General features: G+C 43.2%; 1 protein-coding gene across 2 annotated transcripts in view; it reads right to left on the bottom strand.

Moving 5' to 3' along the window:
* Positions 1-25,562, bottom strand: part of AGAP2 (ArfGAP with GTPase domain, ankyrin repeat and PH domain 2) — a 488,971-nt gene that overhangs the window by 190,245 nt on the left and 273,164 nt on the right. For both annotated transcript variants that reach the window (XM_069230930.1, XM_069230931.1), the window contains exon 7: positions 20,350-20,471. In XM_069230930.1, coding sequence (XP_069087031.1) covers positions 20,350-20,471 — 122 coding nt within the window. The remainder of the gene's footprint in view (positions 1-20,349; positions 20,472-25,562) is intronic.

Below are 25,562 nucleotides of genomic sequence, written 5' to 3'. Positions count from 1 at the left end.
GAGGACTACTTCAATCCAATGCCCAATGTCGACTATGAAAGGTACATCTTCAATCAAGCACAACAACAGATTGGTGGAACAATGGATGGGTTTGTTGAAAGACTTGATGCACTCATTAAACACTGCAAGTTCTGCGACTTCACTGATGAAGAAACCATGTGCCACAGAATCATTAATAGCTGCCTTTCGGACTCATTTAGCTGTGCACATTTGCATTGAGGTGCGGCAGGCAAACACAGTTATTGAGAGAAACAGACATCCTGGTTCACACACAGCAGATATGATCATGTAATTGAACTGAGCCAAAGTGTTTTCCTGCCTTGATCTGACTAAAGGGTACCATCAACTCGAGTTGGAGGAGAACTCCAGGTTCATTACTACCTTTTTAACTCATGCTGTTTTTTTTCAGATATAAGAGCATAAGGGGTATATTCACAATAAAGTGGCACAGGGCAGCACAAGTGAATGGCTGCTCTGCCCTGTGCCACAGGGAAAGGGCAGAAATGCATGATTTTTACAGAATATATTGTATTTCTGTCCTCTCCCCTGTGCTGGCCCAAAGTTGGCTGGCTAGTGCCAACACAGGCACCCTTGCACCATGGTGCAAGGGGACCTGCCTTTTATGCAGGCATACCTTCCTGCACACAAAAAACAATCCATGGAGGAGCTTTCCTCTTTCTATGTGTGCTGCAGAATTCAGCACACATAGAAAGAGAAAACAACGAGGAGAAATAGAGATATTTCTCCTTGTTATGCCTCCCCTGCCGAGGCGTACGGTTTTGACACATTCCCAGGTTTACAAAGCCTTGTAAATCTGGGAAGGTGTCAAAATCCATGGGTGTAGTGTGGCAAAACCCATCGCAACGCCTATGGTACAATCCCCTGATGCAGAGTAGGACAATGCAGAGACTTCCGTTGCATGGCCATGAAAAATCAGGTGAAGTGAAAGTGTCTTTGTGTGGCCTCATAGATATGGGTCTGCATTCTGCTCTGCCGGTGCATCAAAAAAAGTGACGCTCTGGTGGCGCATTAGGCTTGTAAAAATGCCCTCGAGTTTTGGGGCATCTTTGGCTACTGAAATATTTCAGGATGTTATTTGCTGAGTAATACCGCCGATTATGCATGCTTTCAATTACGGTGACGACATACTGGTTTTTGGATGAACACAAAAAGAACATGATAAAGCCCTGCCCAAAGTGTGTCAGCTATTCAATGATGCAGGCTTCACTCTGAATGCCACAAAGTGTGGGATTCACAAGACCACACTCACATTTTTTGGGCACATATATTCCGAGGGGGGGATGATCTTCAGATCCAGGTGCAAGCACTATCATCCGCTTGCCCCTCCAAAGATGTCACCATGCTGAGATCCATTTTAGGCATGGCCAGTTATTGCTCAAGATATATCAGCAACTTTGTTACAGTGAGTGTCCCAATAAGAGACTTGACAAAGCGAAATGTACAATTCCGGTGGTCTTCAGAATACGACCAGAGTTTCAAAGACATTAAGGGCCTGATTACAACTTTGGAGGAGGTGTTAATCCGTCCCAAAAGTGACGGTAAAGTGACGGATATACCACCAGCCGTATTACGAGTCCATAGGATATAATGGACTCGTAATACGGCTGGTGGTATATCCGTCACTTTACCGTCACTTTTGGGACGGATTAACACCTCCTCTAAAGTTGTAATCAGGCCCTAAATGTGCAATTGAGAATGTAACGGAAATGGCCTACTTTGACCCCAAGTTACATACTGAAATAACGATTGATATGAGCCCGGGAGGGCTAGGAATAATCCTTGCTCAACACAGTGGTCATCCAAATCCTCTGACACATTGTTGCCTATGCCAGTAAAAACCTGTCTGATTCAGAATGTGCTTCCTCTCAGCCAGAGAAGGAGAATCTGGCTGTGGTGTGGGCCTGCAAACAGTTTTATTTATTCCTCTGCGCAAAACGATTCACCATCATCATGGACCACCAGGCATTGCTTCTCATTTTCGGGAACCCGAAGGCTAAGGTGCCCCCTCACATAGAGAGGTGTGGGTTAAGACTTCAAGAATATGACTATGAAATATTACACATACCAGGGAAGGATCAAAACCAGCAGACTTTTTCAGGAGTGCTGTGGCATCGTCACAGTCCGACATCCAAGACACCTGCAGCCTATCTCAACTTTATTGTATACTCCAGCACACCAACGGCTCTGTCTGTGGAACAGATCAATGCTGTAACCAATGCAGACAAAAACATGGACATTATCAAAGAACTGACTACCATGCAATCATGGAGGATAAAGAATTGTCCCTGGTAGAAGATGTTGAATTCCAAAAGCTTAGGGACATACAGGATGAGCTAGCAGTCATCCAAGAAGGCGTGATATTAAGAGGCCTGAAAATTCTCATACCGGGAAGCCTCAGGCAGAGGGTCATCAAGTTGGCTCATGAAGGACACTGTACTATTGTGGACACTAAACAAGCACTAAAAGATTGAGTGTGGTTTCCTTGGCTAGATGAGAGGGTCGAAAGAGAGCTCAAGGCATGCCACATTTGCCAACTATCATCCAAAGTGATGCAATATCCAGTAACAATGTCTGATCTTCCTGCCTTTGCTTGGGAGAGAGTTGCAGTTTACCTTTTTCGGCCTCTAGGAAATGGAAACCATCTCATGGTAGTAATAGATAAATATTTATGTTTCCTTTTGATGGAAGACCCCTCCTCGACAACACGTCATAGAAAGGCATGACATTTTTGTAACGTGGGGCATCCCCAAAATTCTCAAATCTGATAATGTTTCTCCCTTTAATAGCAAAGAGTTCAAGGAATTCCTCGTCCATCTCAACGTAAAACATCAAAAGAGTACACCTCTCTGGCCACAAGCCATTGACGTAGTCGAATGATTCATTGGCACCCTCAAGAAAGTTATTCAACATGCGTCAGTGGAGGGAATTGACTTGAACCAAGCCATGTGTCAGGCCCTCCGGGACGATCAATCAACTCCTGACTCCACAACAGATGAGAGTACAGGACCTTGCTATTTAAGAAGGCTATCAGAATGAAACTACCTCAACTGACTCTGGATCAATCAGTGAATACTGGCAATATTCGAGACACCAATACACCTTGAAAGCGAAAAATGAAAACATAAGCAGATCAGTGTTGCCATGCTCAAGATAGTTTTTGAGAAAGGAGACTAGGTATTGGTTAAGCAGAAACATAGATGAAAAACAGACACTCCTTTTGCTGTTGAACCTTTACAGGTTGTAGCATGCAAAGGACATATGGTGACAGAACATCGTCCTGGACAACCTATCACTCGGGACATTTCAAACACTCGTAGAATCCTGAAACTTTTGGGAAACGTCCCTGCCAGTGGGTCCGGATCAAGAGCCTGAGGTGATGCTGCTGTCGGCCGATCATGTGTATGCTCCATGGCTGTGGAAGACAATTTTATGGAATTTACCCCCAGTGAGAGGCCATTACACTTGTGGTAAATTAGGGGTTTTCCACTTTATACAAAGAAACACAGAACTACAATTGGGGCTGCAGACCCCCCTAGCAATTGAAGCAGTGTGAATTTATGTGATTATTTGTCTATGTCAACTTATGTACTTCTGCATGACTACAAGAAAAGTGTGAATCAGGATAAATGAGCAGAGAAGTATATCAGGTGTAAAAATGGCCACACCAAACTGACCAGACACTACCTTGAAAAGAATCACCTGAAAAAATCACAGTGTTGGTAACTGAAAAATCTAAACAACTACATAAATATATGACATCATGACTCCTAAATTACAAAACAGTGCTGGATGTATGGACACAAGACTGACAGAAGAGCTCTCAGTGATTGGATCCCATAGACATAACTGAATAGACACAGATAAAAATCGCATTGGGCTTGTGTCTTTAAGCTACAACTCCCTTAATACATGTATAGCTAATCAGCTCATTTAGAGACTGGCACTACCTTCCGTTTCCATAAGAAAACTTTCTATGGAGGGTGCTTGTTTAATTGCATGCTTGGTGCTGATTAGAATATTATCCGGAACTCTATTTGGTACCTGATACTGTTCCACAAGTGACACAGGTTGGAACCCTCATCCACATAAAGCTAAAAATGTTTGGTGGCTTCATTATGCTTTAGGCCATCCTCGCCGTTCATTATTCTCTACTCTTTACTAATCCCTGGGGTTCATTTTGATCAAGCAGCACTGACAATGTATTTTTTTTTAAAGTCAGAAGTCTTCTACTGCTTAGGGCGTTCCGTTGCCTAGACTACAATTCCCATTAGCCCAAGCGACAGCGTGCGCACACTTGTCGGATCTTGCATCTAAGGGACGGAATTATATTGTCCACAGTGGCTGGCCTTGCTCATTTCATGGCGGCCGCAGCAATAAAATACCATTGAAATCTCTTTTCGCCAGAGCATTACAGCTGGCGGATGGGAAGATATAAGGTAATTCACCAGTGATCTCCTTGAAGAAGTGAGCAGTAATTCTACTTTTACTCATGATCTAATTTGTGGGCCATCCACTTTACGAAGAGACCTTGGACTAGGAAATATTTCCTCTTGCGTTCTTTACTTTTATGACCTAATTTGAAAGAAAAACAACACCTACGTAGGGTGGCAATAAAATGGCATTTCACTCATGTAGGCCCCACTGACATCAATGAGTACAAATATTTCAATATCTTTCTTCTGTATAATCATGGATTTGGTTTAGAACACCCTACTGCAAGTAATTAAGTTCTCTTCGGAAGTTTAGGTCGCAGGGTCCTCCACACTGAGTACAATTATCAGTCATTACACAAGTAATTAGTAAACATTTTCTTCCTTTATTGATTTCCTTATTATCGAGCAATTTGATAATTGTTTCTATTTTACTGTGTGACTACAGCGGTCATCTACTGCCGGCTAGACCACAGAGATAGTTATTGCCAAGACTAGGGTAAGATGCATGTTTGAATGGGTGTTATTTTATCTCACTTACCGTTAATCACGTGTGTTGTGTGTGATGTCTTTTTGCAGTGTTCCATCAGTAGTACATGTTCTAAAAAAACAGCTCACCTAGTACCCAAGAAGCAAGTTGTGGAATATTGAACAGATGTCTTACTATATTCAATTTTCCCCATGTAACCATTAACTGTCGGGTTAAGGTGGGAATTTCTTTTTACACCATGTATGAATTAAAATAGCACTGTTCCTGAAGAATTCCTCCCTAGCCCTGAAGAATACCCATAACCTGTTTGCTAGGCACTATTGTGGAGATACATGTTGTCTGTTTAAAAGATGAATCAGGCATTGTACCAAAACCACCCCATTGGATTTTAACCATAACTGGGGTACTTACTAACAAATAAAAATTCCTTTAGGTTTGCCCTCACATATTTTAGCTATATCTGGATCCTAGTCCTATTCAGGCATAAACTTTATCAAGAACATCATAACATCTGGGGTTGAGTTTGCTCAAGTATTATCATTTTAACTGGGTGGGGTGAGGTTTGCTGATAATGAAGCATGGCACATCACATGGGTGAGACTTTCTCTAAATGGTCCCTCAAAAAACAGTAGTGCTCACATTCTGGGGTGCTATTCTGACAGCCCCACAGTGGCTGACCCAATTACTCATACCTAGTGGGCTGACCAGTGAGGCCACTTGAGATTTACTGAGGTAGTAGGAGAGTGCTAAGATGTCCTGCTGTTGCTGTGGTTACAAATAATCAATGTTCTTTTTTCTTTTCCCACCTGTGTCGTGCCCTGTAATTGCAACTGGCTTTTGCTATTAGAAGCTGTGATCTCCTGAAAGCGTATAGCAAGACTGAGTGAGAAAGTGAGACCTATTGATTACCATCCTCTCATCACCTATTCTGCCCCTAGCCACATTACATTGGCCACATTGTTATCTACAGCAACCACCAGAGCAAGAGATACAGCAATCAGCTAAAATTGCAGCCAACCAAGTTATCAGACTGTGGGACAGCAACAAAATCATATCCTTACTATGATCACTCAACCAGACAAGGGGACCCAGCAATCATATACTGGCAATCATGTCAATTAGCTAAATCAACAAAAGTCCAACTTACTGACATTGAATGAACTAAGACGGTGACATACCAAAGAATACACAAGGAGAGGATTTGTGGTATGTCACAGTCATGCTGGTCCTGAGAAGCAACAGAACTGTCTTTAGGGGGTATAAATACAGAATTGACTTCAACAACTTTAAGTTGCCGCCTACTGCTCAGACAACAAAAGCAATCATCATTTCCACATAACCAACCAGAGATAGCAATCCTTACATGGCAATACAGTATCCTCCTAGCTTACCTGATAATCAATGCCAGACCACAAACCAAAAACAGAGTACGCCTGAACAATCTAGTGATTAATCTCTATCTGAATATATTCTTCATTATGGAAACCTGCTAAGAGATGAAGCTGCACCTATACCTACACAATAGGTAACAGTGTTCAAAAACTCTTCAGAAGATGAGTAAATGGCTAATGTAGCACAAAGAGCAAATTACTGATCTCCACTACTAAAGACTGCTCATTATTGGAATTCAAATCATTATTTGTTGAATGTTCATGTCCTTGGTGTTATTTTTGGAATCTATTAACCACCCCAACAAATCCCAGCTTTAATAGATGCGTCCATGGATCTAATGTTCAACACTACCATTAAACATAAAAATTCCTGTGTGTTAGGGGAGACGAACACCACATGTTGTGCCACCTCACTAACCTGGAAGCACTCAATTTTCTCAGTTACAGGGACCATCAATTCAGCAATTCACACCCTTGATGCTATTTTCATCCGAAGAGGACTAATCACAGTGACTGGAAACAGCCATGCTATAGGAAGCTATCACTACTTGATAATTTTCAATCTCAACCTTCCCATGCCAACCCAATTCTCTGAATATCACAACCACATCCAAGCAAATGTTTGGGCTTTTATGCTGCTTGACCCAGCACAGTCTATAAAGCTGTTTTAACACTGGCTAACATGAACTTACAATATCATGGTTCCCCTTCAAACAATAAATCTCTGGTCTTATCAATGGAAAGCAGGGTAGTTCAATTTAGACATTAAACTTCAAAAACTGAGACCAGGTAATGGAGAATATGTGCAACCTCAATGACAAAAAGTTACTTGTAATGCGATACAGAACTTAAAACACAATCATTAAGGAAGCCAAGAAATTCCACTATTTCCTTCACATCTCAAATGTTACTTGAACAAACAAACTGCTCTTCAGAGCGTTTGCTAAATTACATAACCCAGTCTTCACTTTAACCAGCATAAAATATGCTCAAAAACAACAGCCTCACATTGCCAACAACTACAAAGTTATCAACTTCTACCTTATAAGCTAACTGTGCTCTTTTAGCTTGCTATTAATAAAATAAACTGCAGACCACTATCCAATAAAATGTTCCTAGGAAAATTCATTGTAAAGGAAGGTTCTTCCAGATTTCCATCTTTCCTGAGCAAAACAATCTTTTGACATACAGGATGTAGGGCTGCAAGAAGGATTCAGTTAGACAATCTTCATCTGGGATATTTTCAAGAACTGCATATTTGCTAATGGAGTTGCCACATTACTCCTACTCAGCCTTTCATCAGCATTTGTCACATTGTATATCACTAAGTATTGGCCAACAGAGACTATAACATGGGAGTCCATGGTACAGTCCTTAACTAGATAACATTCACTTAAAAGCAGAGCTCAAATTGTCACATCTCCAATCAAATCCTCAGCATTCACCTTTCACATAGCCCCCAGGTAATTAACAATTTCCTCCATCCTTTTCAGTCTATATATGTTCCCTCATCCTGGTTTTGTCAAATCCTACACATTTACCTGCCTCAACTGTGCTGGCAACACTCAGAAAAGTCCCAAAGCTGAAAAAACAACTGGCATCAGGTTTTGGGGAGGGCCTTCTGGTAGATGAACAGTTAATTCTCAGACATCTTAAATCTAACTCATCCAGAACAGAAACAATCATGTGTGGATCATACCAACATTATGATCCTATATTCACTTGGCACCTAGAGATATAATCGCTGCCTCAATGTGTTCATTGATTTGAAACTTCAGTGCCCAGGGACACATGCTACATGATGAGAACACTTTGAAGTCTCTTCCGTCATGTAGGCTTTTCTCACAAGATACAGACTATTACTAGTGCTATCATTTCCTGATTATGCCAGTGAACTCTATACCAGACTCACTCGTTCTCCGGCATAGGACCTTTCATAGATTTACATGTTTGATTCCTTCCCTGCTGTTGAAGTGAGAGACCCTCCGTAACTTCATAATAGCAGTAAAATGCACTGACAGTTGTAAAGGCCATAGGGAATGACAACTTTGCTAGCACATCCACCTTGTTATAAATAGCCCGAACATTGGCCAGTTAGGTGAGACTGCTCTCTTACTCACCTGTCCCAGAGGACGTCACAACTCAGATTTCTTCTGCACTTCATATGGAAGGGAGTTCCAGAGCTAGATGTGGCAGCTCTTTTAAGCACACAAAGATGGTTGAGAGGCACTTTATTTAGGCCACAGATTCAAAACAAGATCATAACATGCCATTTGATGACAAATAGCTATTTGGTAAGCACACAGATGAAGCACATCAAGGTATCAAATTGGACACAGTGACAGTACTGCAAGGAGTATTCGCCCCGTCAGCAACAGCCACATTCCTTCAGGCAAGGGCAACAGCCTTATTCAAGACAGACTGAAAAGTGTAAGCCCCAGCAAAAGGGGAAGGACGCAAGATGTCACTGACAATCCCAAGGCACCAGATACCAAAAGACACATAGCAACAAGATCAGAACCTGTAGTTGGCCAAATCTCTACCTTCTACAACAAGACTGCAAAAGAGTGAAGGCCCATTCTAGATCTATGCTAGCTCAATCTATAGATGAGAAAGCAATCATTTGCACTTAAAGGACACTGTGCTAAATCAAATATTTAAGACCTGTGGAAAATCAAGGATAGACCTATTCACAGCAAGAGACAACATGAAATGCTACTCTTACGCAAGCAGACATCCACAACTGCACTCCTGCAGGTATGATTCTGCATGAAATCTTCACCTATGAACAAGCAGTATTGAAAAAAAGTAGGTGCACTCAACCATGGCACTGCCTTTCAGAATATGTCCAATAAAGAACTGTTGGCAGTAAAATCTATAGCAAACAACACAAATATCACAATAAAACAGACAAGGGTGGAGCAATTGTCATCATGTTCACTGTGGTTTATAACAATGAATGTCACCTCCATCTCACTGATCGGAAGTACCGCACCCCTACTGATCAGGGCCCAAGGCGGGACTTAGGGCCAGATGTAGCAACCAGTTTGCGACTCGGGACCGACTCCCAAAATGCATTTCCGACTCGCAAATAGGAAGGGGTGTTCCCTTCCTATTTGCGACTCGCAGTGGTATGCAATTCGCAAATGGAGTCGCAGTTACCATCCACTTGAAGTGGATGGTAACCCACTCGCAAATTGGAAGGGGTCCCCATGGGGCCCCTTCCCCTTTGTGAATGGACCCCAAAATATTTTTTCAGGGCAGGTAGTGGTCCAAGGGACCACTACCTGCCCTGAAAAAATTCCGAAACAAAAGGTTTCTGATTTTTTTTTAAGTGCAGCTCGTTTTCCTTTAAGGAAAACGGGCTACACTTGAAAAAAAAAAACTGCTTTATTAACAAGCAGTCACGGACATGGAGGTCTGCTGACTACAGCAGGCCTCCATGTCAGTGAGTGCCCATAGTCGATATGGGGCCGCAATTTGCGACCCACCTCATTAATATTAATGAGGTGGGTCTTTGCGACCCCATAGCGACTCGCAGACGGTGTCTGAGACACCGTTCTGCATTGCAAATTGCGAGGTGCAATTTGCGAGTCGCTCGGACTCGCAAATTGCAAGTCGCAATTTGCAAAGTACCTACATCTGGGCCCCTAGTGCTCAGATCAGTTCTCTATTTTCCACTGCAGAAACTCAGAGAGTAAAAATTCGGCTGAGTTCCTAATGAATTCTCAACCCACAATTCTTTACTTTTATGTCCTCCCCAAAATACATAAGGGGTTACCCCGCACCCTAGCAGACCCGTCATGCCTGGCCAAGGCTCTCTTCTGGAACCTCTGTTGAAGTTTTGCAATCATTTTTGGCAACCCCTGGTCCCAAAAACACCCTATTTTCATAAAGACACAAGGGATGTCATAAATCTGCTAGAATCCAACAATATGAGTAACACTGACCTCCTAGTAACGTTAGATGTAGAGGCCCTCTACACGAATATCCCACAAGATGCCACACTAGAGGTGATTGAAAACATCCTGATGACCAAAGACTGGTGATCACCCAGTCTGATCAACTTCATTAAGAAATATGCGACTTTGGCCCTCAAGGAAAACTTTCCAATTCAGAGACCAGCTTTACCATCAAACCCAGGGCACTTCTTTTGGGAGCACTTTTGCACCAAGTTTGGCCTGTCTATACATTTCACACTTTGAAAAGGAGAATATCTTCTGTGAAAATAACCCTTAAACAACTAACATCCTCCCATGGTTTCACTACATGTACGACATCCAGATCTTTTGGCAGGGAAACATAAGGAAATGCGAGAACTTCTGCGAATGGCTCAACTCTCTGAACCCTTTTCTAAAGTTGACTGAGAACATTTTGAATACCAGTCTCCCTTTCCTTGACCTCTCAATTACCATTATTGTAGAGAAACTGACAACCACCACCTATAAGAAACCTATTGATTGCAACAGCTTACTTCAGTACAATAGCCACCATCCCAAATCCTTGAGGGACAACCTCCCATATGGCTCGATTGTAGCATCACTGCCGACTTTGAACTGCAGGCACAACAAATCTCAACAAACCTGAAAGATTGGAATTATTCATGCCACAGTGTTGACCTGGCATGTAAGAGGTCCAGGAACAATAACTGTGCAGCCTGACTGGAACCCAGGGTCTGCCCACAGGAAGACATCATCACCTCTGTCACAACATTCACCCCTAGTTCCGACTACATACAGAAAATAATACAGAAACATAGGCCCATTGTACACACAGGCTTCCTTTCAATTACTAGAGCATGCTTTGCTTTTAAGCACACTTACAACATCAAAGACATGTTCAATCACACCAAACCTCAGAGGGCCACCAAATTGGAGCAAGGCCCCCATTGGGATTTACCCCCTGTGACGGGACACTACGCCTATGGTTCATGTGGCATGTGTGATATCAATGAACCCACCAAAGAAATAACCCTTGACCATACTCATGCCTTGATACAAAAAACACACACCAATTACAACACAAAAAACTGTGTTATGATCACTTGCCCTATCACCGAGCATTTCAGTGGGACGACCACTAGAGCAGCAAAAGTTAGGATCATGAAACACCGTAGCTGGATCTGCTGCCAAAAAACATGACAACCTCTGTCTAAACCATACCCCTGGCGATGTGCGGTGGACCATTCTAGAAGTGCTACCTCATGCGAACAAGCAATCACGGTTCAGGAGGGAACAAAACTGGATTTTCCACTTGGCAACCCATATAACTGGCCTAAACAATGGTATTCCCTGGAGTGAGATGGGCTGTACCCTCTTGTTCTTTGCCCCTGGGTGTCCTTGTGAGTCCTTCTGGCAACACAGTTGCTCTAGTAGTCGCACAACCCCAAGGTGGCTTTATTTTGGGACTCCGTACTCTTTAGTGTGGGCTTGCTCTCCTAAAAATTATGGTCTGCTTTTGTAATCCCCTGTGGTCCAGCCCTTTATGGGATACCTCCATACTCTGCTGGGTGACAATGTCACAATTGTAGCACCATTGCAGACTTTGAACTGCAGGCACAGCAAATCTCAACAAACCTAAAAGCTTGTCATTATCCATCCCACAGTGTTGACCTGGCACATAAGCTGTCCAGGAACAATAACCGGGTAGCCTTACTGGAACCCAGGGTCCGCCCACAGGAAGACATCATCACCTGTGTCACAACATTTACACCTAGTTCCGACTACATACAGAAAATAATGCAGAAACATAGGCCCATTTTACACACAGGTTAACTTTCAATCCCTAGACCATGCTTTGCTTTTAAGCACACTAACAACATCAAAGACATGCTCACTCACACCAAACCTCAGAGGGCCACCAAATTGGAGCAACGCCCCCATTGGGATTTACCCACTGTGACAGGACACTACGCCTCTGGTTCATGTGGCATGTCTGATTTCACTGAACCCACCAAAGAAATAACCTTTGACCATACTCACACATTGATACAAAAAAAAACACCGATTACAACACAAAAAACTGTGTTATGACTACTTGCCCTTTCACCAAGTGTTTCAGTGGGATGACCACTAGACCAGCAAACGTTAGGTTCATGGAACAACGTAGCTGGATCTGCTGCAAAAAAAACATGACTACCTCTGTCTAAACCATACCCCGGATGATGTGCAATGGACCATTCTAGAAGCACTCCCTCATGCGAACAAGCAGTCACTGTTCAGGAGGGAACAAAACTGTATTTTCCATTTGGCAACCCATATAACTGGCCTTAACGATGGTATCCCCTGGAGTGAGATTGGCAGTACCCTTTCGTTCTTTGCCCCTGGGTGTCCTTGCATGTCCTTCTGGTAACACAGTTGCTCTAGTAATCGCAAGACCCTGTGGTGGTTTTATTTTGGGACTCCGTACTCTTGATTGTGGACTTGCTCTCCTATAAATTATGGTCTGCTTTTGTAATTCCCACACGGTCCAGCCCTTTATGGGGTCCCTCCACACCTTACTGGGTGCTTTCCCCACATTTTGTCTTCTATTAATTTGATGGCTTAGTGGGCCTTTCCAAACAACCCCCAGCAACCTGGGGTTTTTAACCCCCAGACTGTGTTATTCGATGATATTAGGCCCCAGGTTTGGCCCTTGACTTAGCCTTTGGCCACTAAATGGACACCGCAAAGACACTGCCTCTAAAACTTTAATTTGGAAGTTTTTATGTTTCATAGATGCCCCTGAGCTTTATTTTGTTCTCCGTTGGAACCGGAAACTCTGTGCTGTTCCAAGTTGGTGGCCACTCTAGCTCTTCTTCCTGGGCAACTTTAGCACACCGCCGTCTGCCTCCTGGGTTGAGGATTAACAGCACATTGTGCAGCCAGCTTCTGCCAGGCTTGCACACTGATCAATGCCTCCACATTGATAATGCCAGCTTTGACAGCGCACTGTGCGGCTGGCATTCGCCAAGCTTGCTCACTGGCCGCTGCCTCTAGTTTGATAATACTAGCTAGGATTCAGCCCCAACCTGGTTATGGCTTCTGTCCATCACTCGGATTCTGGCTGGACAGCCCACTCCTCCTCATGCTGTTTACATGAGGCACCTGAAGCTACATACCGATTTTTCTCCAGTATAAAGACCACCCCATTACCGTTACACCTCCAGGGTGGCAGAGAGTGGATAGGTGGCCGCTGAGTCAATGAATACTGTTGGCCACTGCTTGTGATACGTTTGCACTTAAAAAGTCCTTAAAGTCTAACTTGACCCTCTCCTTCAGTTTTGCTCCCCAGCTAGCATGATCTCTTCCATCACCTAAGGGATCAGTAACTTACCAAACTTGGGTAACCACCCTTGAATGCGCAGGACATAACCAATTGGATTTTAATCTATGTTGTGGTCACTGCATTGCTTCACTTGTGTGTCACCTGCTTGTTTTGATTTGTGATTTTCATGCAATTCTGTATTTACATGGACAGGCGTGTTTTTCGCCTGGCATGAACCCACTCTACTACTTGCATTTATGCATTCATGATGAGTGTGACTATTGAATACCCCTAATGTGCTTTTATTGCATACCTAGGGTGTTTCTGTAATTTTCTTTGTGCTTTATTTTAGGTTGGGTTTTAGACATTCCCAGGTATATTTTACTGTGAGGATTTGGATTTGAGTGACTGAGGTCTCTTGCTAATACTGCACCCACTCTCCCCCGTCACTAGTAGATTAGGTTTTAGGTTTTTGGAGGCAAAGAATTACCCTGATCAATAACGACACTTGAGGCAAGAAACATTTCGACATTTATACACACTGTTTTATGAGGTGCATGGGATCATGACCGCCACATTCAGCCACCCACTATTTTTTATTCCTACGAAGAGAACCCACTCATTAAATTTATCTGGGCATCTCTTAGCTATTTTGAATCCATATTACACCAATCTACACCCAGAGCACCTCCACCCTACACTTCACATTGGCATCTTGTCCTCAAAAGACCTCAGGCAAAGAGCCCCCTCAAAGGGCCCATTAGGCATTGCAGCGCGGACCCACTGAGGAGCTTCCCAATGATGGAAGCATGACACCCACCTGGGTGTGTGAGGGTTCTTGCTTCTGAACAATCAGATTCCCCGATCAGCTGTCTCAGTTTCCCCCTCCGGCCTAGTTTTCTTAATTTCCTTCCCCATGCCCCACCCCCCCCCAAGAACTGCATACCCAATGTACTACCTAGTAAGACCTTTAACTCAGACAGTCAAAGGTCATTAGTCACTCAGCACTCTACTCGGGAGTGCCATTAATAGACATCTGCCAAGAATCAACTTAGAGGACCAGACACACCATCACGAGACACTAGTGCTTGGAAGCAGCTGCTAATAGAGATGCAGCCGTGGGGCAGGTCATTCTCTGTCATCCATTCAAATAAGGTGAGCCTGCTTTTTGTATCCTGGCATCCTTGCTTAATGTACATAATGAACTAAAATGTTAACTACTTACTATTCTGATTAAGTATGTGAATCTATGAAAAATCTAATGCTGGAGAAAAAACGAGTTACTTACCTGTAACTGTGGTTCTCCAGCATTGGTATTTTTCTTAGATTAAGACGTGACCCACCCTCGTACCCAAATAGAGGCACACCTCAGACACAGCTTCTGTGATGAAATCGTTTTATACATATTTGGCAACCTATATCAGATTCAGAATGCTGCAGCCAGACCAGTTTTAAGTCTGAGCTGATAGGATCACACACTCCCTGCACTTGAGCCTTTACACAGGTTACCAGTCACAAGAAGAATCTCCTTCAAAGCCCCATGTGTTACACACTGGGGTGAATATCTATGAAATTTTGGTGCAGGGCCGCGCAGCAAGTCACCTTGCTGCGCTGCCCTACATCAAAATGACAGGGCATGTGTGGCGTATTTAAGCACTATAGCGCATTCCTGTCCTTTCCCCCTGCACTGGTGCTCTTAGGGCTGTCTAGCGCCAATGCAAGCACCCTTGCATCATGGTGCAAGGGTGTGTGCATTGTATGCAGGATTGTTTTGTGCAGGAAGGGGCACTTTCCTGAACAAAAACAATGCTGGGCTGCACTTTCCTCTTTCTATGAGTATTGCAGAATGCAGCACACATTGAAATAGGAATAACAAGAAGAAATAGTGACATTTCTCCTCATTGCACCTCCCCTGCAGAGGCGTAAGGTTTTGGCACATTCCCAGGTTAACAAGGTCTTGTAAATCTGGGGATGTGTCGAAATTTAAGGGTATTGCATGAGAACACCCACCAAAATGCCCATGGAATGCCTCCCTAGCACAGAGTATGACAATGCAGCAATTTGCACTGCCTTGACTAACTCTATATTTATAAGGCCATTCAAAGCCCTGAACAGTGGCTTTGCATGGCTTCATAAATACGATCTGGTGGTTTGCACCGCCATTGCGTCACAATAAGTGATGCAACAGTGGCATAAAGGGCTTATAAATATGCCCCCAGTGGCCCATGGAACAGGATTATTCTTATATTTTATCTCAAATGGTACAAACATTTTGAATCCTCAGAACAAAAGCGGCTCCACTCCTCCTAATGTTCCTTTTTTGAAAAACCTGTACAAGTGAAACTCTTTCTAAGAATAAATGCTCAAGCTCTGGAACGTTTCCAAAAAACATAAGGATCATAACAGCCATTTAGAGTTCACAAAAGCAATAAATACCTGACTGTTGTCAAAATAAAGATTCACGTGATCTTCAGACTAAGGGCCAGATGTAGCAAAACAATATTTTGCGACTTGCAATTTGCGACTCACAGCGACTCGCGAATTGCAACTCGCAAAATATTATGCAGAAAGGTGTCTCAGACACCTTCTGCGACTCGCTATGGGGTCGCAAAGACACACCTCATGAATATTAATGAGGTGGGTTGCTGTTTGCGACCCCATAGCGAGTCCCTGCACTCACAGGGATGGTGGCCTGCTGGAGACAGCAGACCACCATGTCTGTGACTGCTTTTTTAATAAAGCAGGTTTTTTTTCTTTTTGCAGCCCGTTTTCCTTAAAGGAAAACGAGCTGCAAAAAGAAAAACTTCCAAAACCATTTGGTTTCGTTTTTTTCAGAGTAGGCAGTGTTCCATAGGACCACTGCCTGCTCTGAAAAAATATATATTTTTAAATAAATGGCGAGCCCTTCCCTTTTGCGAATGTGTTACCATCCACTTCAAGTGGATGGTATCTGCGAGTTGGTTGCGACCGCATTCGCGGTCACAAACCAACTCAGCATGGCGATGCGGTCGCAGCCTCAAATTGCGAGTCGGTACCGACTCGCAATTTGAGGTTGTGCATCGTGTTAAGCCTTTTGCGTGTCGCAAACTGCGTTTTTCACAGTTTGCGACGCGCAAAAGGCTTACTACATCTGGCCCTAAAAGTGATAATGGTTGCATATGCAGCGCGATCATCTGTAAGTCACAGCCCTTTAACATGCCATGAGTTACATTGCTACCCTGAGCAATTGCCAGTGGTTAGACAAACTGCTAGCAATCCTTTCATCAAATTGCGTGTGTTTGATGTACTCTCATAAGGGGGCCACAGTATGCCCTGATGGGAATCCCATGCTCACTGTGCCACTGGAACCCAGCTGCAACCGACTGAAGAGCCCCTTATCAGGGTGAAACCGGTCTTGAGTTGTTTGTGTTCAGCTTCAGCAAGGAACTGGCCTGGCAGTTCGGCTTTACTGCTCCCATTGGAGAAGGGTCACGACTGATTTGAATATGGCTCGGTGCAAACTAAGGTGGCAGGGTGGGCAAAAGAACAATGGGTCGGAATGCTCCCCAATTTGCCAGTGCTTGGCCAAATTGCAAGCATTCGTCCTATCACCTGTGTGATTGAAATCTTTATAAGTCATCAAATATTGGCAGCATTCATAGCGTCACAAGTAGTTCCTTTTAAACCAACTTCAAGTCGTCATGCCTTATCAAGGTCACATGGCTTATATCTGGAAAGACACGGATACATGAGCAGTCAAAGAACATCATCTTCTGGGCTACAGCCCTTGCCATTCTCTCTTCTTGGCTAAAAATCCTTCAACTTTGCCATGATATAGGATACTGGCCATTCCAGCTCCCCTTCTCTGTGGGCTCCTGGTCGGGAGCTGCACTTCCTTCACCACAAAAACCTTTAAAATTGCTGTTTTTTGTAGTTTTCTTCTATATTTCCCAAATTCAGTTGAGGACGTGGTCCCTCCAAGTTCCCAGGATTGAGGCAGGTTTGCATTCCCAAGGTATGGATGCTGGCTGAGTTTTCCTCATTTTTAGGTTGTTCAACTTTTGTTTCCAATTTGGCAATGGAAGAGTATGCACAGTCCTCAAATATCTGGCATCTTTGAACTCTGTCCTTGTATTCCTTGATGCTTCGCTCTTCATTCATTTTTCTGTGATGCAACCTGTGTCAGTCACTCTAGTTTCTATTTTTCCCATTATCACCTTTAATGAAGACACCTTTTCCTTAATGCAGTGAGAGGAGTTGTGCAGTTCCATAGTCGCACAGAGTGGCCATGATGAGAGACTCTGCTTTGTAAGCAAGGGTCTGAGATGTTTTAAAGACTTTAAGGTTAATCAGGCATCTCCCTTTAATCAAATTTTGCAACACAGAAGTAGATGAAACTATTTTAATATTGTTTAAGAATGGGGCTTAGACACTCAGACATCTTACTCTATGTATAATAAATATGGTATTGGCGAGTATGCTGAGTATTTATGAGACAAAGACTATGTAAAATCTTTAGTAACTGGGTCACGCTCTGGCCCCTAGATAGGTATTCGGTTAACACAATTTTGCTAATAAGTATTGAACATGTGAGATCACGTAGCTGTCACATTTGTAGCTGTCTTACATGGTTTCAGGCCGGCGATTACAAAGACTTAAAATAATTGACATCATCCAAGTACCAACGTAACCAAGAAGGATGAGCTTGGATCAATAGAAGAGCATGTAGCTCCAAATAGCCATGACTGGCTATGAACTTTTCAACATAACCATAAATAATGATGTTGATCTTAAAATAGCTGAAAATCTGCATTTGTTTTTAGAACTATAGTTCTAATTTCTATTTCATAATCTATTCCACATTTTTTCATATTATACTGCATTGCACTATATTGCCTACTTTTTATTTCTATATTTTGTATTTTTAGGTCTCGCCAACCAGTCTGGTTGTGAAAGATCTATTGTGAATTTTCAGTGGACTTAGAGACCGCCCATTACTTACCATTGGTTGGCTTTTTTGTCACTCTCATTGCTTGGCTTTTATTCAGTCGCTTGCCTTCCTATTTATCCCTACCTTGAAGAATAGACTCTTTATGGTTCTTTTGACTGACTGGCTTGTATTCTTCCATGGCTCAAATTTAGAAAGTGTGTCATTCATGAAAATTCAGACGGTGAGGAATATTTGTGCAGTGACAGCTATAGTGAAATATTTCGTAACTCTGTCACTTAGTGGGTAGCTGTAATATGATCTTATACAGAACCACTCTCACATGAAAACTCCACCACCTCTTCACAAAAAGGATTGGACAAATTTTTGCCTTTTTTGCTTCACTTTCAACAATTTGCCTTTAACCCTGTATTTAAGTTCATGTGTATTATTCACCACATGTTGGCTTCTGAATATCTGCTATTTTGCTTTGTAAATATATGGCATATTTGTTCTCTTCTCTAGGTAGTGTGTATATTATACACACCTACTATTCGTATTGTCATAAAAGAAAATTAAACTCAAATTCAAATTTTCTGAAGCCCATTTTGTAAAGGTTTTTGACACAAGAAAATAGTTTTTTGTCAGTCCATTGAAAAAGCAAGAGTCTTCTTGTAAAGCCAAGTAATTAACATACTATTTACAACATTCAGATTATAACAAGGTAGACGTAGGCGGTTTACAATGCTGTCTCTTACCACATGACAGAAATCTTCTGATCTTTAATCGTAGTCCCCGCGTTTTTAACATTTAAGAGAATATATGAGCCAAGTTGTCAAATTGGAATCTACTTAAATTCCTAGTTTGATTTTTTTACCCTTGAACACCAGGATTTGTGAGCGATTCTCTATAGCAGTGGTTCTTAACTTTTCAACCTCTGTAAACCCCTAGGTAATGATTACTGGAATTCAGGAACCCCCACTGAACCATTATTGGAATTCAGGGCCCCCCACTGAGTCATTATTAAAATCCGGGGACTCCAGCCTAAGCAATTTCAATAATTTCAACTACGAAGCAATACGCAAACAAGCATTCATCAAATACATAAATGATGAAGTATTTTACTTAATTCACACAAAAATATGAACAAAACCTACATTTTAATTTTAATGGGAATGTTGGAGTTTTTCTAAACTCAATTTAGACCACCCATACTTGCACAGCTCCCACAAATCAATCTGAAGAAACCAACCTAATTTACTGATCCAAATTTCAAATTCCTTCACATTTACAGAACATTTCTTTTAAAGAATCAGTTTTAATTTTGCTTCTATATTTATATACAATTTATTAATTGTTCATTACATTTTCTAAGCAGTCACAGACCCCCTGAGTAGGCATTGTGGACCCCCGGACCAAAGGCTAAGAACCACCGCTCTACAGTTAGCACTTTAAGCATATTTTATCTTAATATTTAGCAGCCTGGACCAAAACAGGTGCAGTTCAAAACCCAAATTATTGTCAGTATTATTGATGATGGTCTAAGATGCAGCCGTTGATAATCCAACATAGACCTGTGAGTTACAAACAGAGTGAAACCTTTTTCACCTTGTCTCCACTTGTACTACATCCAAGCATGAAACGCATTTCTGAAAAAACACTCTCAAAATGGGTGAAGCACTGATTGGCACAGTCAAACTTATAAAGCAGAATCATTCTAAGGATGTAGGTTTGGTTCATGTTTTAAAATTGTGGAAACATGGATTCAAAGAGATAAACTATAAAGAACTGAATATAAGTGTATTTTATAAAAACTTGATTTTTTCTGAGGAAATGTCTGTTATTCTCTTTTTCTAGGCACTTTACCTGTCCTTGGTGGATCCCAGATACTGGGGTAGAACCTGTTGAATGACTCGGGGAACTGGGTAGTGATTTGCACGAGGCCAGCAGTTGCTGCTGCTTTTTCATTGTCACTATTTTTTGAGCGACTGTAAGAAAAAGTAAAGTCAGGTAAGACGTGAATAAAGAATTATCAAGGTGTTGTAAAAGTTGATTTACTCAATTCATAAAATGCATATTGCTACTTATAGTGCATTGTGTCGTACAAAACTGCAGACAGTGGTAGCAGGTAGAGTTCTTGAGGAGATAACACAAGATACAGCATGCAAGGTCTACTCATTCAAGTCAATATAAATATAATATTTAGTGCTGTAAAAACATATCCAGCTAGTGCACATAATTACAAAACTAATAATTCTCTAAGTTGTGAAAAAAGTACACAGTGCTACAAATGTGCAAACACAATTACCATTCTTGCATATGCCAGTAGCTCACTAGTAGAACCAGTGAAGTTCTGGACAGTGGTGTCCGGCTTATGTTATGTTTATGGCGGGGCACAATAATAATAATATTTTTTTTTTTAAGTCACTTACCTGCAGGCATCTTCCTCACGGCGTCCTCCTACTCCTGGAAGTTCCAATGCGCTGGACCAGAAAACACCACTAACCAATCCCGACGCAGCTTTCATACTGGTAACCAGCAAGAAAGCTTGGTGGGAGTGGGCTCTCTCAGCGCTCACAAGAGCACTGGAGGCCTGTGCTTTCTCTAACGACAGCTGGGTTAGAGATGTTTAAAGTGCGCATGTCTGGCTGGCCGTCACAAGACGGCCGGCCAAAAGGACATGTGCACTTCAACCAAGTGCACAGCTCTCTACTGCCACTCGGCAGCAATTGCTCTTCCCCGTCCTGACACTCAGGTCAGGACAGGGTGCTGAAAAATAAAACGGTAATAAACAAAGTTTATTACCATTTTTATTTTTCAATTTTGAGGGCATTTTTTTAGGGGCCGACGCTCCTCCGCTCACATGGAGGGGCTGCCCTTGGTTCTGGAGGAAATGTGGTAAAACATCCCCCTTCAAAGACTGTGATAAACAGTCAGTGGCAGTAGACATTATGAAAATGTCCTGTTTTAGACCAAGAAAGTCATGCATCAGCTGTTAAATTGAATGAGATGTGTCCGAACTTGGACATCTTGCCGGACTGAGTTGCGAAGGCTTTGGTTCGAGGAAAGGGAATTTCTTAGTTTAAATGCTGAGTGGAAGAGATGAGTCTTCAGGCATCGCCTGTACTTTTAGAGAGTTTCTCAAGTCTTGGGCAAGACAATCCACAATGAGAATTGCAGTACGCGGAGAGTTCCGCCCCGAATCCTTTACACTTTTAGGGCTGATTGGCCACAACCCTGTGGTTGGCCAACCTCTTGGTCCTGGAGGACAGGCTAAATCATTTATCCCGCATAGTCAGCACCTATTCAGAGGCTTAGCCAAAGAGCCTTTGCAAGTGTGCACAAAACCAGTTTCTTGTTTATATTATCTGCAGTTACCAAAGGAATACATTTAATTGGGTTTGAAGATACCCAGGTGTGTACATTTTATTTTTTTTAAACAGAACAATTTAAAAGACGATTTCAGATTTAATAGTGAAGAGTCTCTTTTCTAAAAAGAGTGAACGTCCATCAAGCCTCACCTAAAGACTGAGAATGAAGTTGTGGTAAGGGCTGTGTATTGTACTTCATTTGCAATTGAGATACTCAGAATCATAAGTCTGTTGCATACATTACAAGGCTGGTATGCTCTGGTTGGTACGCAATCATTTAATAGTACTGAACTTTGTATGGAAAGTACCTTTTTGAGCTTTACAGATACCAACTGAAATTACTGTAAAGAGCCAACAGCTGCTTTACGATCATGACACAGAAATCAGTCTACTTGCCTTTGACTTACCTCAGTGTTGAATACTCATACCTCTACAAAATGAGTGGACTGTGAACATTCAATTGTCAACTCAATTTATGTAGACTTTGAAAACTGCAAGCTTTTGATGCAAGACTGCAACTCAACAAGGCTGGATTTTGAACTTCCATGTCTTCAGCTGTGCATTAGAGGAGTTCAGTTAGACTGTCCAAATCATTTCATCTCAAGATGAATGCTGTCTATACAACTGATCTGGACTTCGTACAATATACATTCATGCAAGTTGACTATATCAAGAACATATGTGCTTTACATGTAACTCAACTAGTGTGGATAGCCATTCCTTCAGTTCAAGGTTCTATCCATTTGCACTTTTAACTTAATTTAGCTGGCCTTTAAGCATTGAAGCACCTAAGCTCACCAACACTGTTCATGCTCATGCCTTTATATGAACAACACTGGACTATAGACATGCACACCTCGTTCCAAAGCTAGATAAACTCACAACTCAACTGGACCATGCGTCTTAATATCATCAACACACCATGACTGGGCTTTTAACATAGATCCATTTGTAATATTTCGAGTGTACCACTCATATCAAGATGCTGAACCTAACTGTACGGTACTACAGATATTCACGCGCTCTTCACAAATTGTTGTGACCACGATGGTTGATGCCTTGAACTTAACGAAGCAAGTTACTTTAGCAAGACTATCATCTGAATGCAGGTTGCCTACCCTACTATTTCCCAATAACATAGTTAACTAGGCGAGTCCACATCTTCATTCAACTAGACTATAAACATACACACTGTTGTTTCAAATTTACAGTGCTACGCTTAAACACAGAGGCCCTCATTACAACTTTGACGGGCGGCGGAGGCCGCCCGCCAAAGTTGCGCCGCAGGAATACCGCACCGCGGTCTGAAGACCGCGGCCGGCATTCTGAGTTTCCCGCTGGGCGGGCGGGCGGCCGCCTTAAGGCCGCCCGCCAGCCCAGCGGGAAACAACCTTCCCACGAGGACGCCGGCTCGGAATCGAGCCGGCGGAGTGGGAAGGTGCGACGGGTGCAGTGGCACCCGTCGCGTATTTCACTGTCTGCAATGCAGACAGTGAAATACAAAGTGGGGCCCTCTTACGGGGGCCCCTGCAGTGCCCATGCCATGGGCATGGGCACTGCAGGGGCCCCCAGGGGCCCCACGACAAGCCATACCGCCATCCTGTTCCTGGCGGCCGAACCGCCAGGAACAGGATGGCGGTATGGCTTGTCAGAATCCCCTCGGCGGCGCAGCAAGCTGCGCCGCCGTGGAGGATTCAAACGGGCCACGGGAAACTGGCGGGAGACCGCCAGTTTTCCTGTTCTGACCGCGGCGTTACCGCCGCGGTCAGAATGCCCTGCGGGGCACCGCCAGCCTGTCGGCGGTGCTCCCGCGTGCCGCGGCCCTGGCGGTTCTATACCGCCAGGGTCGTAATGAGGGCCAGAGTGTCAAAGTTAGACCATGCATGTAGTCATCCAAAATCAACAAGTCTGTGGTCATCCATGGCATCATCTAATCCTAGGACGCTTCTGGTCATCAGTGACTTCATATGAACTTGATTGTACTGTCAAATAATATACCCTTCTGTAGACTGGCTTAAATGAGTTGCCATCTACTGGTTAGAGATATCATTTAACTTGATAGAGCATGAAGAGCTAATAGCATATTGTAGCCATTCTTTGAAGAGTGCCCTGTGCCTTCCATGCTTTGCGCGTAATTCAAAGTGACCATTTTGTTTTAACAAAGCTCTCTGGTGATTGTGCATTCTGGCCTAAAGGTCTTTGCTTTAAAGTGACCAAACAACATGCCTTACAAGAGACTTGAAATTCTTGGTCTTGTGTGCATGCATCATAAATGTGTCCTCTGTTAAACTCTCATGAAAAATGTGAACTGAATAGGTGGGCAGCATAGTAAGCCCTCAAAATAGAGTAGCAGGATAATGTTCCTGTTGTAGAGACCTGTGCATAACTTGCAGGTTATGTTTGAATGAAGGCGGGGCAAAATCAAATGCTCATCATCCAGATGTCGCTAAAACGTGTGTTGTGACGTTGGTTAATAACAGAATAGAATTATTTAGGTAACCGAAGAGGCCAACAAAATATTCTATATAAAACAATACAATGGCAACAGGAGGAGGCAGCAGACATAGGTGGTCATTACAACCCTGGCGGACGGTGTTAAAGCTGCGGAAATACCGCAAACAGGCCGGCGGACAAAAAAAGGGAATTATGACCCTGGCGGAAACCGCCAACAAAGACAGCCACTTTAACACACCGCCCGCCACGGCGTAACAGACAAGCAGCGCGGCGGTCACCGCCAACAGACAGGCGGAAGACAATGTACCGCCCATACTATCACAACACACCAATCCGCCACCTTTTCTGGGGCGGATTCACCGTGGATAAAAACACGGCGGAAACAGCTTTTGCTATGGGAAAATGCTCACCTGAACACACTCCACGAGGAACGACGACTCCATGGAGCCGGAACTCCAAATCCTACCTGCCCTTGTCTTTCTGCTCCTCTACGACCAACAGCGACGTAGGCGCAGAAGATACCGGTGAGTACTGCATCTACGACACGGGGGAGGGGGGAGGCAAAAGTTAGGGGGACACCCACCAAACACCCCCACCCCCACCCTCGCATATCACAACATACACACCAATGCAGTCAAAAATATCACATTAACAACCCACAATCCACCCCGAAGAATGCAAAGACAAAGCGAATTGCGGTCAAACATTGTAATGTGCCAATATACATGTCATACAAAAATATAGTGATATATATCTCAAAATCTGTCATATTTATATATACAATACAAGAAGTAGTGCAGATATGTACACAACAATGTCCGTGCACCAACAGTCCAAAAATGCATGGGCGAGGCCCACAATAGATACCTGACCAAAATCCGAGAGAACACTGCCGGGGCATCAGATAGAAACACTACAGGCACCTCAGGGGGAAGGGAATGGGGGCACCTCAGCCACATGAATGCGAAGCCAGATCCACGACGGGGCTCCATGCCCACTGTGCCATCCTGGGGAGTGCAAAGCCACAGTCTCACAAGTCTTTACAGTGGGTGGTTTGCCCACTCTGCCATCCTGGGGAGTGCAAAGCCACAGTCTCTAAAGTCTTTACAGTGGGTGGTTTGCCCACTGTGCCATCCTTGGAAGTTCAAAGCCACAGTCTCACAAGTCTCGACAATGGGTGGTTTGCCCACTGTGCCATCCTGGGGAGTGCAAAGCCACAGTCTCACAAGTCTTTACAGTGGGTGGTATGCCCAC

This window comes from Pleurodeles waltl, chromosome 4_2 (assembly GCF_031143425.1).
Source record: "Pleurodeles waltl isolate 20211129_DDA chromosome 4_2, aPleWal1.hap1.20221129, whole genome shotgun sequence".
Classification (NCBI taxonomy): Eukaryota; Metazoa; Chordata; class Amphibia; order Caudata; family Salamandridae; genus Pleurodeles; species Pleurodeles waltl.
Note: the sequence above shows the minus strand (reverse complement) of the source record. Positions and strands in the feature narration are given on the sequence as shown.